General features: G+C 41.0%; 1 protein-coding gene across 9 annotated transcripts in view; it reads right to left on the reverse strand.

The window, feature by feature from the left end:
* Positions 1-18,247, reverse strand: part of DIP2C (DIP2 acetate--CoA ligase C (putative)) — a 1,026,208-nt gene that overhangs the window by 411,196 nt on the left and 596,765 nt on the right. For all 9 annotated transcript variants that reach the window (XM_078663289.1, XM_078663292.1, XM_078663288.1 and 6 more), the window contains one exon: positions 12,919-13,128. In XM_078663289.1, coding sequence (XP_078519415.1) covers positions 12,919-13,128 — 210 coding nt within the window. The remainder of the gene's footprint in view (positions 1-12,918; positions 13,129-18,247) is intronic.

Consider the following 18,247-nt stretch of genomic DNA (forward strand, 5'->3'; position numbering starts at 1 on the left):
GTTACTGCTTTTAACCATACTGTGCGTACTGTACTGTTCGGAGCTGCTCCCACGTGGACTCAGGATCACCACTACTGTAATTGTGCCTTGTGAACTATGTTTTGTTGTTTGTTGTTAATTTCAATAAAAACTTTAAAAAAAAAAATTTAAAAAAAAGAATGACCATCATTCTTTAGGACCAGCATTATGCCTTTGGTGGCCACAACTACGCCATGCATTTACACAAAAAGCAATAATGACCACTACCCAGCCAGGGAAGCATTATGCCAGGCATGGGGACTATCACACCATGTTCACCAACTAGCTGCCAGGAATTACAACCCCTATTCTAGGTCTAGAGACAGCATTTTATCAGTGGTGGAAAGTGTTCTATGGACATTATACCAGAGTTTGTAACCCTGCTATGGATGCCGACAAGTTGCCAAGAATTATCACCCTTGTGATGGTGCCGGCATTATTCTAGAGGCGGACATTGTGCGTCATCGTCATAGTCCGCTTTAATCGATTATCTTTTAAAGAAACCATAAAAACAAGCATACCAATAAAATACATATTAGATTATTAAAGTAAATTGACGTAAAAAAACAGGACAAAATCAAATTGATAAACATCATTACAGTGCACTCATTCTTCCTTAGCCGTGTCACAGACCATAAAAAACTGAAAATCTTACAGCAGATCGCTAAAGAGTTCGATTGTTGTAGAATCAACAAAGCAGGCCAACATTGATCAAAATTAAGATATAGCTTTCAAGTGGTACAGCATAAAACGGACAGAAGTGCATAAAGTCCAAGCTACATTGGGTCGAAAGGCAGCCACAGGGGCAGTTTATCAAGACAGCAGACCGGTTATTGAAAAATGGAAAAGTAATTAATTGGTAGACAATAACTAATTTCAAATGAGTTAAGGCAAACAAACCTATGCGCTGATGGTTGTGAATGACAGTGAGATATGGCTAAACGTCCAGAGAGGACCCGGCTTGGCAGTTCGGTTGGACTGTTCCCTCAAGGAACAGGCTCAAGACTGATTTGTATATGGCTGGGTCCAAACTGGGGTGGTGACGTGAGCAAAAGAATGATGGATTTAACCCAGATCCTTGTGACTGGGGGTGAATGTTTGCTTTGTCCAGCATTCCGTCCATTAACTGTTTCTTTTGCAAACGTCATCTGTAACCATTGACAGTTCGTTTTTAATGACACTGGCTTTGGCTATTTCCCTTGCATTAAGTAAAACAGATGGTGAATCAAAATATCCGAGGTGACCCAGGTTCACACAAAACAGTTTTACAAACTTAAACCAAGAGAATGTGCCAAAATGAGTTAGCTTTAAACAATCCTGCAAAATCATACGGTTAAAAACTACTAAAATGGCTAGTCGAAACCTTATACCACAATAAAATAGGTTGCATGTTAATCAGATCAGTTAAAAACCAAGCCCCTAAATCTGCATGGCAAACGAAGGTAGAGCAACTGCAAGGGACGACCAGAAGTTTCCTAAAAAATGCGTCCTCTAGTGACTGGAGCTGGATGACATATTTGAAGCCCCAGATACCGGCTCCATGAAGGGCTACGGATGATACCTATTTGGAATTATAGATGGTTAACATTTCTCAAACTTGCTTATAACCTAGCTTACTAGCAAATTTAAGAAGTGCAAAATTAGATTTATTAAAGTACTGTAATCTGTTTCCTACGGCTGTAATCCATGTGCCATGGTCATCGAATAAAATACCAAGATAGCAGAAGGTTGGGGTTAAACTTAACTTGCCGTTATTTTACCTAAAGTCACAACACTTTTGCTTATACCCACCGCACTTCATAACCAAAAATGTTCCCATATTAACAGATAAACCAAGATCAGACATAAAATCTACAAAGCCATTGAGTGACTGCTGCAGACCCCGTGGAGTGAGGGACATGAGCATAGCGTCGTCTGCATATAGCAGACAAGGTAAGGGCCTGTGGCCGATGTGGGGGTTGGAAGTCACTACAGGTACTGCAAAGGGCAGTCTCTAAGCTGTTAATGTACTGGATAAATAAAAAAAAGGCAAAAGCACACAGCCTTGCCTGACCCCATTCCTAAGATCAAAAGTGCTGGTGCAGTCACCCTTGAGATCACAGCGTACTCTGGCCGTACCTTCAGGGTAGAGATTGCTAAGGAAGGCTATAATTGGTAGGTCCACCCCCATCGCTAACAGGATAGCCCATAGTTATTGTGTAGGACGCTGCGGAAGGTGCTCTATATATCTACAAAAGCTTAAAACAGTTGCACCTTCTTCGTAAAAGAATACTTGACAATAAGTAGGTTAAGATTTAAACCTTGCGCTACTGTCCCCAGGCCTTTTCTAAATCCACACTGAAGGCCATAAAATGTATTGTGACACTTATGCCATTCTTCCAGACGATTCAACAGGATTCTCCTGGTCAAATTAACTGTGCAATCAAGGAGTAAGATGGGGTGATAACAGATAGGGTGATAACAGGTGGGGTCAGCACGGTCACTTTTCTTAAAAAATTGTACGATTATGGCCTGCCACCAAGTTCTAAGAAAAACAAAATGGCAGCAGGCCCATAATAATCTAGTTACAATGGGACCCAACAAAGGGATATTAGCCCGGAATAGGTTGATTGGGGTACCATCCGGGCCAGGGGCTTTACCGCTTTTGCTACCCATGATTGCCCTATTGACCTTGTTCAAGGAAAAACACAAACTATTGGAATCGGAGTTCAAAATTTCCAAAGGAGGATTATCAAGTCCTGAGGATGGCTGGGTTGAATTTGAATATATTTTAGGGAAATGGGCAACCCATTCTGTCTCATTAATTGCTACCTTTAAACTAGGAGCGAGTTACTCCTTTAGAAGAGGGACACTGTGTATCAAGCCACGGTGTCCACACGTTGCTAAGAAGTACCACCAGGGTGCCAAAGCCAGTGTTTTACCTTGCTGGGAAACTGGGAGCATACTATGCATGCTGAAGCGTTTCAAAACTAACTACCACTGTGTGAAGACCCCACATTTTTTCTGGGTGGACAGTGGGCAAAACAGTCAAAGCATCGCAGCAAGAATGAACATACAAATTCATAGACACACACACAGCTTGAATTCTTAAAATAATAATCTGATAAAGCCACACACTAACATTCTGACTCCTGTTGGTGCTGTGGGCAACCTTTTTTCTCCATTTATGGCTGACTGCTGCTCTCTGAAAGGGGCAGCTTGAAGCACCTCAAGTGGCTTGAAGAGATGATCCACATGGAGTATCTTAGGGTAGAGGTCAAGTATGAGTGCCTTAATTGAGGGGAAAGAAACAATCAGGAGTGGTGCGGGGGAAAGACCTGGGCAACAAGATGTGCCACACGGAGGAGGAGAAGCAGGAGCACGCAGGACGAGGCCTGAGCAGCTGCAAGGAGGGCCTCGAACAACCTTGGGAGAGGAAGGCCATCGGTGTGCTTCATGGATGGGGCTGATGGTTTGGGTGTCGTGGTTGTGCTCGAGGAGATGGAGTGCGAGCATGGTTCTGGTGAGAGAATTTGCTCCATAGCAGCCTCCAGAGCAGCAGAGGAATCCTTTTTTTGCGTTTTTTTTCTCCCTTTACTAAAAGGCACTGTATGAGGCATTTTACCTTTTATATATAAACAGGTTCCCAACAACTACATGGCAACAAGGCATTTTTTTTTCCCTAGCTACGTCTCAAAGATTCTGTTTTCAGAAACCTTAGCATAACCCATCATCTCAGGACAATACAGGCTTGTACAAAAAAATGAATCTGGTAAAAAATCATATTATACAATGATATGGCTTTTCAGACGCAACCATATAGGTCTTTAACTAAAATGTATACTTCTTAAGTTTTCATAAAATACAACGCACATGAAAGCAATTACAGACGGACATATGAAAGGAAAAATAAGCAAAAAGAATGTTAAAAATTCAAATGAAATCCACAGAAGGCCGAAAACAAGGCCGCATTCTTCTCTGGAATCAATAGGCTATTGAAAGCTTCAAGTAGAGTAGGCATGACAAGTGCAGTCAGCTGCTCCTCTCCAGCCATTCCAAATGACTTCCCGACAGCCAGGTCATCTTAGCTCACTCACTGGATTCCCACTCAATGATCAAGTTACAAGCTCTCTGTGCTCCTCCGCGGGACGTTAGTAGAGGATAAACCGCACTAAAAGGAACTACAAATGCTTGTCTGAACAGCAGCACACACAAAAACCAAGAAAAGGGCATGACCGACATCATCCTGGAGTCACACGACTTTGTATGAACAACTTTGTGTTCTTTCGCTTACAGCCTTTAGTAGTTTCTGAGAATATTAAACGTAGTCAGATTTGGGATTTGGGACAGAAATCATCAGCGTTTAGCCTTCACAACAACACAGGTAACACTAGTGTTAATAGGGAGCAAATTTGCAATCCATGTTTATGGAAAAAAAAGTGTAGTTTAAACTTTAATAACTACATTACAAACACGTAACCCAGTCCTGAAAAGACTAAGACTCGTGTATTGTCATTGCTTACAGATATTACCTCATATGCAGCTGTGCCGAAGTTTGGGGGTGCAAGGCTGCAGGAGACGCCTCTCACTCAAGGAAAATCGAGCAACTTTAACAATAGGAATATCTCTTTATGTCTAGAGGCTCACAAGGCGGGGTCTAGTCCTACTTAAACACTTGATAACAATAAAATGCATCAAATGATAACAGCGTGTACACTTCACTTACATAAGCAATGGCAACACCGCGAGCAAGCCAAAACGGATTACCACACCGTCACTTTATGGATAGTTAAGTCAATCAAGAGCTTCTTTCAGGGGGGTGTCTGCCATTGTGTGAACCCCAGGCCTTCCTATGTAGCATTTCAAAGTAATTGTCTCCAATATGAATCAATGTGTTTATTAACAGAATTTGACTGATCCAGATCCAATTTTCAAATGAATATTTTGAAACAGTAGTTCCTCTTTTTTTGAAGCATCTTGTCACTTAATCTGATTTATTTTTTAAGATTGTGTGCTCCTGTGAGAGCACTAGAGCCAACCACCTATATTGATGCTCAAACTGCATACCAAGTTTTTATGGTTATCAGCGGAGCAACTAATATCACTTTGGCTTTTTGTAACCAAGTCCCTAGCACAAGATATTTTAAAGTCTCCACTTACTACAGGGATGTAAATTTCCTATTCAGAAAAATCCTATCCTTGACTCACTCACCTTCAGTAACTCTGCGTCGACCACTAGCTTTCCATTGCCAGGGAAAGTTGGGGAAAGTGTTTGCACAGTAGTGTTTGGCGCCTTTTCAACTGTTTCAGTGAGGGTTTCATCCCAGCCAGAGTCCAGGGGAAGGGCAGGTTGCTTCAGACAGCACGACTGGCTAGCCTGTGTTGCTATATCTTGCATCAATGCTAAGTACTGTTGACCATGGGGCACTGTTGTCCATGCTCGATGCTCACACGGGCAAAGTGGGAGCAGCTTTCAGATGTGTTCCCATTTCTCTTTGGGAACAATCTATCTTAAAACTGCTTAAGGTTTCCATTGCTTGCCTGTCTCATGAAATGCCACAGAATTTCCTGCAAAAGAGGACGGATCATAATATAGGTGTTCATAATGAGAGTGGCACTGTATTTCTAATTGTTACGTTACTTTGGGACAATCATCTCAGGCTTCTTATAAAGAAGTGGGAGCGATAGCAAAGACTGGTTACTCTCTTTGTTGTTTGGTGGCGGAGGAAAGCATCTACATGGAGGGTTTTTTCTTTGTTTTTTAAAGGAGCACTTTTTAAGATTTCTTTTGCACCTTCACTAACATCAAACTTCCCCACCACTGAACAAAAAGATGTCAGAAAAGTGAGTCTAAAAATGTTTGGCCACAAAATTCCCTCAAACGCCCTAGTTTTCCTCTGCTCTCGAACAAACAGCAGATCAGTACACATTATGCAAAGTATTGAGCAACCAAAACATAGTCCTGTATTCTGTTATGATTTTATGCCATATCATCAATTTGCAGATTTGTTTAATGTAACAATGGCTGTCTACAGGTCAGTAATACTGCTCTCTACAGTTACCTTAATAATGAACCGTTCTCTAGATCTAAACTGGTTTCTTCACCTGACTTAGCTTTTTGCCCAAAAAACAGAAATGGAAACAGCTCTGTGGATATTTTGCTATTATGAGCTTCATCTGGTAGACTTTAGGACACTCCCCTAACTAACCCGATTAAGACACTGCAAGTACTTCAGTATGTGGACATTATAACGAAGATATATTGCAAGTAGAGAGGCCCCCTGCTAGAACGGTACTGTTCCTTAAGGCAGGGACTAATCAATCTAGTGTACAGACTTTAAGGCAAAAAAATTATAAACATAACTGAAGTTTCAACAATTAATAGCAACCAATATAAATGAAAGGATTGCAGCGTGTGGAGGACCCCCCTGGTTTGGCAACAGAAGATGATACACAAATAAATGTGTGCCTTCTGGATATACATATCTGAAATTATATAAAGGACATTTCCTTCATTTGATGCCAAACCTGTCCGTAATCAGGGACATAAAGTTAGAAAATAGAACCTGTAGAACAACACCCTGTTCCAGTACATTTTCAACTCAGTATATTTTTAGCCTTGACTACCAGGCAAGAAATGCTTTACAGCCATCAACATTAAAAAGGATCACTGAAATCGCTAAATCAATAAATATAAGAAAACAACTTTAATCTACTGTGGCCCATTTTCCTGACGAAGGCACAGCTCAGCGCCGAAACGCGCGTCGAACGCAAGAGATCATTACTAGTGTGCCACACTGCTCTTTCCGCATTTTACATTGAAATTGTTATCATTGCATTTATCTGAAATGTAGAATCGTTGCAATTTTTAATGTATACTAGTTTCTTTGAAGTATGAATGAAGATGAATGATTGAGTTTGCATGGGACCCTTTTCTTATATTATCATTAATACAAATTATGTCTATTTTGCAAAATATATCCAGATGCAGTTGGTTCTCCTTTCATTTATATTGGTTGCAATTAATTGTTGAAACTTCAGTTATGTTTATAATTTTGTTGCCTTAAGTCTGTACACTACATTATCACGAAGATGCCTTTGAAACAGTGAACATTTTGTTGGATCTTGCAGGCAATAAGCCTTTGGTAAGAACTCTGTCATTTACAACAAAAAGCATTCTATGCATGCTTGAACAGTTCAACTCAACTTTCCTTTGTAGCCAACTGTGCATGACATCCATCTCATCCCACAGTTACAAATGGTTCTCAATATTGCACTCTATTGTCAATTGAATTTATTAGGCACACTAATCACCCCCAAAGGATCTCATGGCGCTTAAGCACCTCACAAGTCAGATTTTAAAAAGGTTAGAGGTTAAAATACCAGGTTTTAAGTGAGTTTTTAAATAATACTAAGATTGGATTTAGAAAGGCCCACGGACCTGCTGTCCTTAAAGCTCTCCAGCGCCGGATCGCCTTGTTTCTGAACAGACGGGAGCCATCAAAGGGCATGTCCATGATTGGGGACTGGACATCCCCAAAAAAGCCAGTCGTACCCAACCAGGTGTGGTGTCGCAGGGCCACTGTTGATGAAACTGCTCTGCCTAGTGAGTTGGTGGTGTCAAGTCCACAACAGATGCTGAATTTCGTACATTCCTCCCATCGTTAACAGCATGGAAGATCACAGCCCCTGGCCCCCTTCAGGACTGTTGGCAGCACCTGGGCAACCGTATCTCATAGCGCGTGGGAATAGAGGCTCAAAATCCATGCAGTGTTCACAGACTGCAGAGCCAGGCTGGCGGAAGAAAACATCTTCATTCCGAGATTGTCCAGCCTCTTGGCTTCCCTTTCCGGTGGTGCGGTAGGGAATGCGCCAAGATTTAAGTGGGGCGTTGAGGACTGGAATACTACCAAGCTCTCTGGGGTAGGGTGTTGGGTAAGGAAATTTGGGTGCCCTGGGCAGGGCCATGGCAGCAGGCAATCGTTCTGTTCACAGGAAACCCTTTGTTGGGCTTAGACCAAGTACCAAGCAGGACATCAGTAAGTGCCTCATTGAAAGGGAGCAGAGGTTCGGATGGGGACACTCCCAGCTGAAGCACTTTTATCAAGACATTATTCTTGACTGCCACTGAGCACAAGCTATGGTCCAGGACTTCAGCTGCCCACTGCACCATCATTGCTGAGGAAGCTTCCTGCTCTGTAGCCACGGTAGGGGGAAACATTATGCCAATAGCTCATAAGATTAGGGCTTAGGCTCTGGCTCGGGAGGCATGGCTCCAGTCTGCGGCATTGGACAACGCTCCTCCGGCACCGTGTGGGAGTCAGGGATGAGAATGGCACTGGCAGCTCCTGAAGCATCCACCTCGGGATCAGGGAAGGTTGAGGTGGCACGACTCTAACTGATCAGGATCCATCTGTGGATCCCTGGAGCCTGACTGATGCCAGAGCTGCCAGTACAAGCTCCTCCAGAAACCGCAGGGCTTAAAGTCACTCCGGAGGAAAAAAGCCACCCAAAGATGAGGTGCATGGCCTCATAAACGTTTCTCAATTGGGCAAGGGTCGCTCGGCACCCGGAAACTAAGGGCGGCGCAGAGCTGACCCAGGCGCTGGCTAAACCGCAGAGCCAGGCCTCGAGTGGCAACATTCCTGCGTCTCATCGCTGCCAACAACACCATGCAGACCTGAAAGACACCACCTAGAGGCGGGCAGGTGTACACCACCTAGAAGCGGGCAGGTGTGCTGCTCGCAAGAAATGGCAAGATCCAGTTTGACGCGTGGGGAAATCACTGGGAATCTGCGGCTAGAGGACTCCATCAAATACGGATCTAAATCAGGGGGAGTTAACAGATCTGGCTAAAATACCAGCAGCTACTCAGTAATATCATATCTGTAAATACTACGCCTTGCTAAAATGACTGACTTAAAAGTCTGTGTGTTAAATCCCATGATTATAATATTATGGGTGACTATAGAGCACCCGTGTGCCTCTTTAGGGAACGTTAGTGAAGTAGTGTTAAATATGATGTACCTATCATACACATATATTTTCTAGGGCAAATGACTTTTTGGGAGTTTTAGACAGAAGGGCAACTCAATACTTTGCAGATATCAAGGTCGATAAGAAATTCACATAGCTCTGATACGATTCCAGGGGATAGGTCAATGTATTAAATTGGGCACCTTTCTCAAACCGGAAAAGTCAACATCTGGTAAAAACATTCCACTAGGGAGTGATTCTTTTTTTTTTACATAATAACTATTATATTAGTTGCTTTTGCAATTGATGTCCAAACCCTCAATCTGTGGCCTGAACCATTTGCGGTGTCATTACTTATGATCATGCTGACCAACTCCGTTTACACTGAAGTAACACAACATATATCGGAGGCTGTCCAGAGATATTGTAGCCCCTATGAGACATAAATTTAGGGCAGTCTATCAATGCACCAAGCACACCCAACAAACCTTTACCACAAAACTAAGCATTAATTATCTGAATACGCTATCACTCACAAACTATTTTGTAAAGAGTAAGACAGTATTTGTCCACAAAAAATGCATGTTCCAGGGGAAAAATAGGTGTATGTAGGCACCAAGGACACCAGGAAAGAAGATTCAAACATTATACGTGTCTTCATCTCTGCAGACTGATAAGTCACTAGACAACAGCTATGCAGCCGATTAATATAATTCATATCAAGATACCGTGTGAACCTATCAAGCACCAACACAGAGTTGATGATAAAAATAAAAACATAAATAATCCAAAAATGGCATGCCCCATTTACATGACAACCCTCCAACAGAAGGTAAAAAAGTTAAGGCTCAAGAGAGGTAGGAAAGAAATTCAAGACAACTAAATGTTTAATCCAAGATCAAGGGCAGGTCCATTACTAGCATTTTCAACTTCTAATAAGGTGTCATGAGGATCCACACACATGCAATCGACAGCATATGATCTACTATGTCTAGTATAGATTAGCAATTATGTTTATCTAAATTATGCTAATACATCATACTAGGAATCTACGTTAAGCATCTGTTAACTGATTATTAGATATAAACCCCTTAACCAAACAATTATTTTCTCTTAGACTTTAAAGATTCTGGAAATCTTTCCCTTCTCACTAATACTACTCATTAACTATTTATTGGATATTTAATCACTATTAAAATGGTGTCACACTCCACCACCCATCTCATAACTATAGCTAATCATAGTTCAAACAAACTTGAGACACAACATATTGAATACAAACCATTGCTCTTACCATTCCAAATACATCACAATAGGAAAAAAAAGAGGGCATGTTGCATATTACCCACTGGTATACATCTAACACCACTTTCGGCAAGAAAGTGATAAAGTTGCAGCAGACAATAAAACAACCCCATGTTGAGATTTGAGATTCAATGCTTAAAAGGGACAGGTCTGTTGAGGTTAAAAAATCCTAACGTATAACACTGGCAGTAAATGCTAATTTGCTAGTGCTATACTTATGAAAATATTAATATATGCTCTACTTTGTTGCAGAGTTGGAAGTATTGTTAAGCTCCAATTGGTTGCAACTCAGAAAGGAAAACAACTAGCAAATTATCGCCCAAACAGTCAATAAGACAATCATCCTAGTAATTTATATAACATTGCCTGATCAATCAATTTGATGTCAACAAATGATGCTTTACATGCCACAAAATGCTCCACAAAGTGCCACCAGCAATGCTCATAAAGTGCTTATTGTGGTGACAACATTAGCCCTTAAATCAAAACTGGGTAGGTCAATGAACATTTGGTTACACTGTAATCTAGAGCAGAGTAGATGAAAAAATGCTCACATCACATCTCATTCCCAAAATGAATCTCTAGGCCTTTTTTGGTTTACATGTTTTATTGGATGGCATTTTTGTAAAGCAGTAGTCTATGGGGTGCATTATCTTCAACATACTATCAAGAACACATGTACAAAATATTTTCAGTGGTATTCTACCCATATACTATATGAATTGTACCAGATTTCCCTCATATTCCACTTCACCTCAAAATGTAAATTCATTTGTTGCTGCGTAAACCCTTCGTTGTTGTTGCAGATGTGTATAAGGCACTCTTCCTTTTTGTATGTCTCTCTCACCTCAAATGCATGCTTTTCTCCCGGTTTGTTTCACATGCCTGCTGTAACTTTCATTTCTCTTTTCAAACATACTTCTACCTTCAAAACGGTCCTTCGAGGGCTGGGCCTTTGGAGGACCCCTTTGGTAGCCTTTGTCAGATGCATTAAGCCATAGTACCCATGTTTAATGTGTGTATTACATTCCTGTTGCTAATAGTTCTTCTATGCACCAACATATGCTCTCCCAATCATCTTTATGCTCCTTTGATTTACATCCCACAGGTCGGAGTGTGCAGACTGGTGCATCTGGGCTGCAGGGGGCTAATCTTTATCTGTTTCTTTCTTAACTTGTGTGAAGGAAGCCATGCATATTTAGGTGCACATACTTTTTATTTGGCTAACTCTACAATTATACTATCTGAATCTGAATTAGGCCAGTAGCAAGCTCAACTAGGCTCATTGCATCTTTCAGTCGCTTACTACTCAAACACAATTTTTCCAGAGGAGCAGGGAATGGTTACTGGAGACTCCTCTAGATGCTTCATTGGTATAGGTTTGTTCTAAAGTACTAATCCTATGTACAGAAAAGGCAAATCCCTCTGAGAATACAAACGTCATCCAAGAAGGTCACCTCTATGAGCCCACAAAGAATAGAGATGAAATTAGCACCCAATTAAAACAGTGAGGAAATTAAGAGAAGGACATTACAGGAAACTGAAAAAAGCACATTAAAGAACAAATGGTCGAAAAGAAAGCATAACCATCATAAATTGACAAGTAGAATGAAGATGTCTAATGTACTAAAAGTACGGAGAATGCAAGCACTAAAAGTACTCCTTCTGTTAAGGTCAGCAAGGGAAGCACAACACTCTAATTAGAAGAGCTAAGAAGGAAACGAAAAAAATAGTGGGAGGATGATGTTCATTCTGAAAGTGTTTTGCCATTCCAATTAATGACATCAAAGTCTGACAAAGAAACTTCCTTTGCTGATTTCTTATGGTTATTTTTGCAGGACTGTTCCAAGCCAATACCACCAAATACCAAGGGTGTGCAAACAGGTTTATATCTAGGCTGCAAAGGTTTCAAGAAAATCAATGGCTGCATTAATGGGCCTTCTAGAGGGGCCAGGTAGCTGATGGGATAGGGCATCCCACGAAGGACACCAATTATCACCATGCTGCGTTACTCTCAAAGGCAATTGCTCCTTCCCTATTTGCAATCTCAATTAAACAAATATTTGTATACCTGTGAAGTCGATAGAATCGATCATCCACAGACAGAGGAGAAATAAACAAGTCTTCATTCATTTCTGTCTGAAACCGCATTAGCGGGTGACAGCGTAGGGCTGTAACAAGAGCATTGTAATTCATCAGGTAAACTGATAAACATTTCATGGTAATCACCCCGACTTCATATAGCTAACTTTAAAACTTATTATCTAACGCCAGGTACAGCACAGATAACTGTGTAGCATGTACCTTTTGTGATAAAATAATATCCACAATGGCTATGTGCCAAAGTCAGAAAAATTAATAGCATAGAAGAGGTTCCCCTTTATAAACTCTACCGATGACACTCCTATTGCATTACATACAAAGCTGGGCTTCAACTGATTGGATATTACAAATACTAAAAACATGAGTGCGTTTAGGACTGGTTTATCATGTAGATGAAATGAAACATGGAAACAGAATGAAATGGAAAGGAGATAAAGCAGCAAACATAGAATCAATCAGTAGATTTGTATAGCGCTACTTGTCACCCGTAAGGGTATCTACTCGCTGGAAAGGCTAAAAGAGATGCTGATTACCCACCTATGTGAGTCTGTGCCATGACATCAGCTAGTCGGTGGGCAGCACCGCTGCCTCCACTCTGCGTTGAAGATGAAGAAGTGGTGGATGTGGTAGAGCCATGGATCGCTTGACTTATCCAGTGTTCCATGTTTATGCTACCTTGGCTTGAGGTTGGCGTTCCTTGGGAGTCACCTTGTACGGATCCTTCATCTTCTGAACCAGAAGAGGTATCTAAGCATTAAAAAGAATAGAGGGGTTATTTTTTAACTTGTTACAAATCATGAACTAAAAAATGTGCAAACTATATTTGCACTCCCTTTAAGTGAATGATGTGTAAAGAGATGTATGAAAGTATGCATGGTTCTAGTTTGCAACTGGGAAAAGCAATACAACTAAAAAGATCATAAATGAGCACAACAATAAATAATCCATTGCTAATTATCTGCCAGTGTACTTCTCTTAACTGAAATCTTATCTATTGGGATGTAAGCTGCAATGTACTACATAAAAGCAGACTGAGATTCATTCAAATGCACACCACCTTATTTTCACATTTTATGCGTAGTTTAAAAAGAATGAGAACATAATACATTTTTAATAATGTGTAGAAATTAACATGTAAGCTTCAATAAAGATCAAGTATGTTAAAACGCAAAACTTGTAGTACGCAAACATATTTACTCGTATTAGGCCACAAATGGTTAAAGCAACATTGCCTGACAAGCTGACTTGAGTAGAAACCCTACATGTGCATAAAATGTTTAATTCTTGACCTTTCGATAAACATATTTTTATTAAATAGTTGCGTACATGTTTTTGTATATTTACACAGAATGTTTTTACTTACAGAAAGATCACAGTTGGCAAATTAATCAAAATAAGTCTTTTAATGGGGCAAAGAAGAATTCATATATGGTTGCGGTTTTATTTGTTTCTTTTTTTTGTTATATTGAGATTTTAACTTCTACATAGACCACTGTAAAACTATATATATATATTAGGTTAGAAATGTAGTTTAAACGTGTGGAAAGAAAACCTGAATAGGAGAATGACCCTCATGAATTTAGAATTGATACAATTTGTTGCAAACCTAACATTGCTGTCTGTCGACTATTGTATTCCTATGAGAAAACAAGGATTGATCTTGTTCCCATGAGAGCATCAAAAGATGATCGGTTGACAGAAGGAGGAAGAAGACCGAAAGCTGCAACATTGATAAACTGTGTTGTCTACAATAGCGCGTGTTCTTAGAGTACCACAATCTTTTTCACACCATCTACCCAGACATTGTCACAATGATCTGAGACTCTACTAAGTTTCTTGAACCTCTCTTTGATATATTCTTGATCTATTGAGCTGACTTTCATGCTGAAACTTTTTGCTTATATATCACTCTCTCGAACGTAAAAATATTTATGGCTTCTGACTCAATTTTCTCATCATTCTCAGAATAGTAACGCTGTCCTTTATGGAATGCGCGTAAATACATTTATTATATGATCTTATTAATATAGATTTTCTATTTCTGGTCATAAATTGATGATTGAGAGTAATAGAAATGTGTGACCTACTAAAGATGGTTTAAATGAAAGATTTATTTAAGAAAACCCTTTAACACATACCAAATTCTCATTACGGACTGAAATAGATTAGTGATTGTGATTATATTTTATGTGATGTACAGCTCCTGATCATCTCTAAAACAACGGCAAAGATACATCGCAAATAACAAACAAGCGGCGGGATTTAGCCCCGATTCTAGTAAACAGACACCTTTAAGATTGAAACAATTGCCTGCCAATACAGCAACATCTTTAACTGAATACGTTTCAACTAAAACCCAACATGACTGCACACTTGCAAACAGAGTAGGCCTTTACACAGGGACATGACCAAATGGCAAATGCATCTCTATAAGACCTTTTTTTTCCTTCTTTGTATTCCTTTGCATCTATGAAAAGAGAGAGGTTTATATAAACCAAAAAATTGGGTCCTGAAACGTCATTTCCTACATGGTGAACCCCACGTACAAGACTATATATCAAACAATAACTTGGCCTTGATTTTTCTCCGTGCTAGAAGTTAGCAGAATGAGAAGGCCATCAAGGAGTTCAGAGTGGTTTCTGCTGCAAATGGTTCTGACAAACATCTCCCCAATATGGGCACGGGGGAAGCTAGTTCAGGGGTCTTAACCTGTGGTAAGAAAAGGCAATAATGATTCTCTGCTAGTAACACGCAGGTAGGAGGATGCTTGTAATGACCCGACCAATTCAGCAGCGCCTAAAATGCGAATGTCCAACACATTCAATGTGCACTCCAAACACGACCACCCGTCATATCAAAATGTGAGAAAATAAGATAGAGAACAATACACACTAGATGTGTATCATATTTCTGCTTAGCCCAACTTGCCACCTTTCGCCGAGAACACATCACACTTTATGTATATAAATTTAAATAATTTCTTCGCATGCTTCCCTAACCCCCTCATCTAAATTTATGGGTATCTCTCCATTGTTGGGTTTGTGCAGCATAAATATCATTAAACAATTAAACACAGAACAATATATATATGGGGGTATTACCAAAGAAACTAGTGAAATGCTCTACATGCACTGGAGAATCGGTGGATCATCACCAAGGGCACAGTTACTGCTGCATATTGATGAAACTGGGTAGGGGTCACCACAGGTGAATGGTGACAATGGGTGTGGAATGCTGCATACTTAATGATAAAACTAGACATTCTTGTGACATATTCACAAACCATTTGTGAAAGCACATGAATGCATGTATGGGAATAAGTCATCCCTAAACAAAAACCTTCTGCTGTAAATAGAAAACGGAAAGAAAGAACAACATTAAATCAGGTATGAGCAAAAAGCTATGAACTCAGGTTAGACAAAGCTATTTTTAAACATCCAAGCAGGACGAGGAAAATCAATCAATCATGATAACTAAATGTTTATTTGTCCTTCATTGAACATAGTCACTCAAAAGATCATGTGTTAGTTACTTCCCCTTCCTCGCAAGGTCTAAATTCTAGTTTTGATACTTGTTTAGGAATATTTCCTTTAAGTAGTGAATTTTCAGGGTCTTCAGAATTTATATTACTACTTGTCTTTCCGTCTTCAAGATCTTTGATCTTTTGTGCTCGATTTACTAGAGCACACAAATTTGCATCTCCCGACACTGAATTAGTACGTTCACATGGTGGAGCATACCTTGCTTGTCCCTTGGTCACATGGGTATACAATATGTCTTGGGTTTCCCTGAGCAATTTCTTACCAGACCCTCAATCTTTCTAAGGCCAGGATCAGACATTCATATAGGACATTTGATGGTTTAAATTACTTGTTTTCTCATAACACTACTTCACAAAACGTACTGCTGTGATAACATTCTCGTCCTTTTTGTAAGATTAGTTAAAGATTCAGGGTGGGCCTTCATAAATGTCTGGTTAGGAAGAGTAACTCTTAGTGCATTTAAGTGGGATTGTTTTTTCTAGGGTTCAAGGAAAGTGTTATTTTTCAGGTAGAACCTGCCATCTGTTCACACTACTTTTGTTCTCTGCCAACTTTGAAGCCCAAAACCTTGCTGGGTCATTCATCCCGGACACTCGTTTGCAAGCACTAAGAGGTTATCATTTTTTAAGCTATGGGTTAGCTTCTTTCACCCAAGATGACATAGGGTCTAAATCCTTACCTGAGCTTTGGTTGAACAGTTTCATTGCCTACTTGTGGTCTTAGGACTTGCACCAAAGTCTTGCTCAAAGTTTGTCCCTGGTGCTGAAACTACTAAAGCTGTGTTGGCATCAGTGTCTGATAGTATTACTTCTGTGTTATCTCTATCTGCGTTATGCCGCACCACCTCTCCTCCTTTCCCTTCAAGATTCGGTATCTATGGTGCAATTCTTAAGTCTACCTCTGGGCAAGTATCTGCTTCCCTTTCATGATGGTATTTTAGAGGACATTAATCAACATGACAGTAGAAAATGTGGTTGAAATTGGTTCCTTCCACATATACTATCGGAATCATCATTTGCATTAAAGCATTATGCAGGCTAGAAGTTTGGCAAGTGTGATTTTTAATGATAAGGAGGAGAGGAGAACCCGTCTCTCTACTGATCTTTCTTCAAAAGTAGAATGGGAAAAGTGGACGGAGAGTCAAAATTAAATCCAATTAAAAAGCTAGGGCTTTATATTTTAACATGAATTATATTAATCGTCTGTCAGAGCATTACTCCACTTTGCTCTACTTCATTCTATAATAAGGTTCAACATTCCTTTCCACATGCACACATGAGAAAATCTGAGTTATTTTCTCTCCTCCGTTAGCAGCACTGCCTGATGCAGCCACCATCTGGGTTGCTGGAATAAAGTGAAATATAAAGTACGTCCTGTACTCAGTGGAAAGACGTAACCGTAATAGTGATCGAAAGTATCTGTTTTAATCCTACCCGTAGGTACCAAAATACCTATCAGTCCTGCATTATAAATAATCAAAGGCAGATAAGAAGAACCATGTTAACAATAGACTAAATGTGTCAACGTAAAACGTCAAAGAGTAGCTATGGTTCCAGGGGCAAGAACAAACCACCAGCAGAAGGAGGAGATATAACAAACCACAGTGAGTATGACAAAGGAGAACCCACAGAAGGAAGCTAGGAAGCCTGGCAAAAGGGAAGCTATTAGAAAGACCCTAGCTCTCTGTCTAGCTCTAATCCCTCTCACCAAAATGAATCTCTAGGACTGCAAGACTTCATAAAAGAATGTAGATCAAATGTAACCAACTTTAGAGGAGGAAGCAGGAGAAACAATGGGACCAACACAAATATCAGAGATGAAAAGTGAAAAGCAGGGGGCGTGGCCAAGATGGCGACGGAGTAAGACGTGTTTTCAGTCCCTCCGGCGCCAGGCCCTTTATAGCATTGTCCAGCATCTGCCCCGGGCTCCTGTACGATTTCCTAGACACCCCTGCGTCCCCCTGAGGGTCGTGTCCGGTGACTGGCCCAGAGCGAGCGACGGCGGTGCCTGGGAGCGGCGCCGAGATTGAGGCGGGCGAACCGAGGGCCGATCTGCAGCATCGAGCGGCCGCGGGGAGCTCCGGCGCGCTGAGGGGTGCTGTGAGCCGAGGCGGCCCTGAAGTGCTGGCCGGGACCCGAGGACTCCAGCGGGCGGCGAGTCGACCCCCCCTGCAAGACCGCCGAGGCGGCGGCCCCCGGTGTCGGAGCGGAGGCAGAGCTTGGGCGACGCGGTGCAGGCGACTCCCGGACTGCGGCCCAGGCAAGTCCGGGGCTTGCAGCCTGATTGCGGAGAGCAGGCCGGGTAGCTGAGAACCGCACCGGGGA

The sequence above is a fragment of the Lissotriton helveticus genome, chromosome 10, assembly GCF_964261635.1.
Source record: "Lissotriton helveticus chromosome 10, aLisHel1.1, whole genome shotgun sequence".
NCBI classification, from domain to species: domain Eukaryota; kingdom Metazoa; phylum Chordata; class Amphibia; order Caudata; family Salamandridae; genus Lissotriton; species Lissotriton helveticus.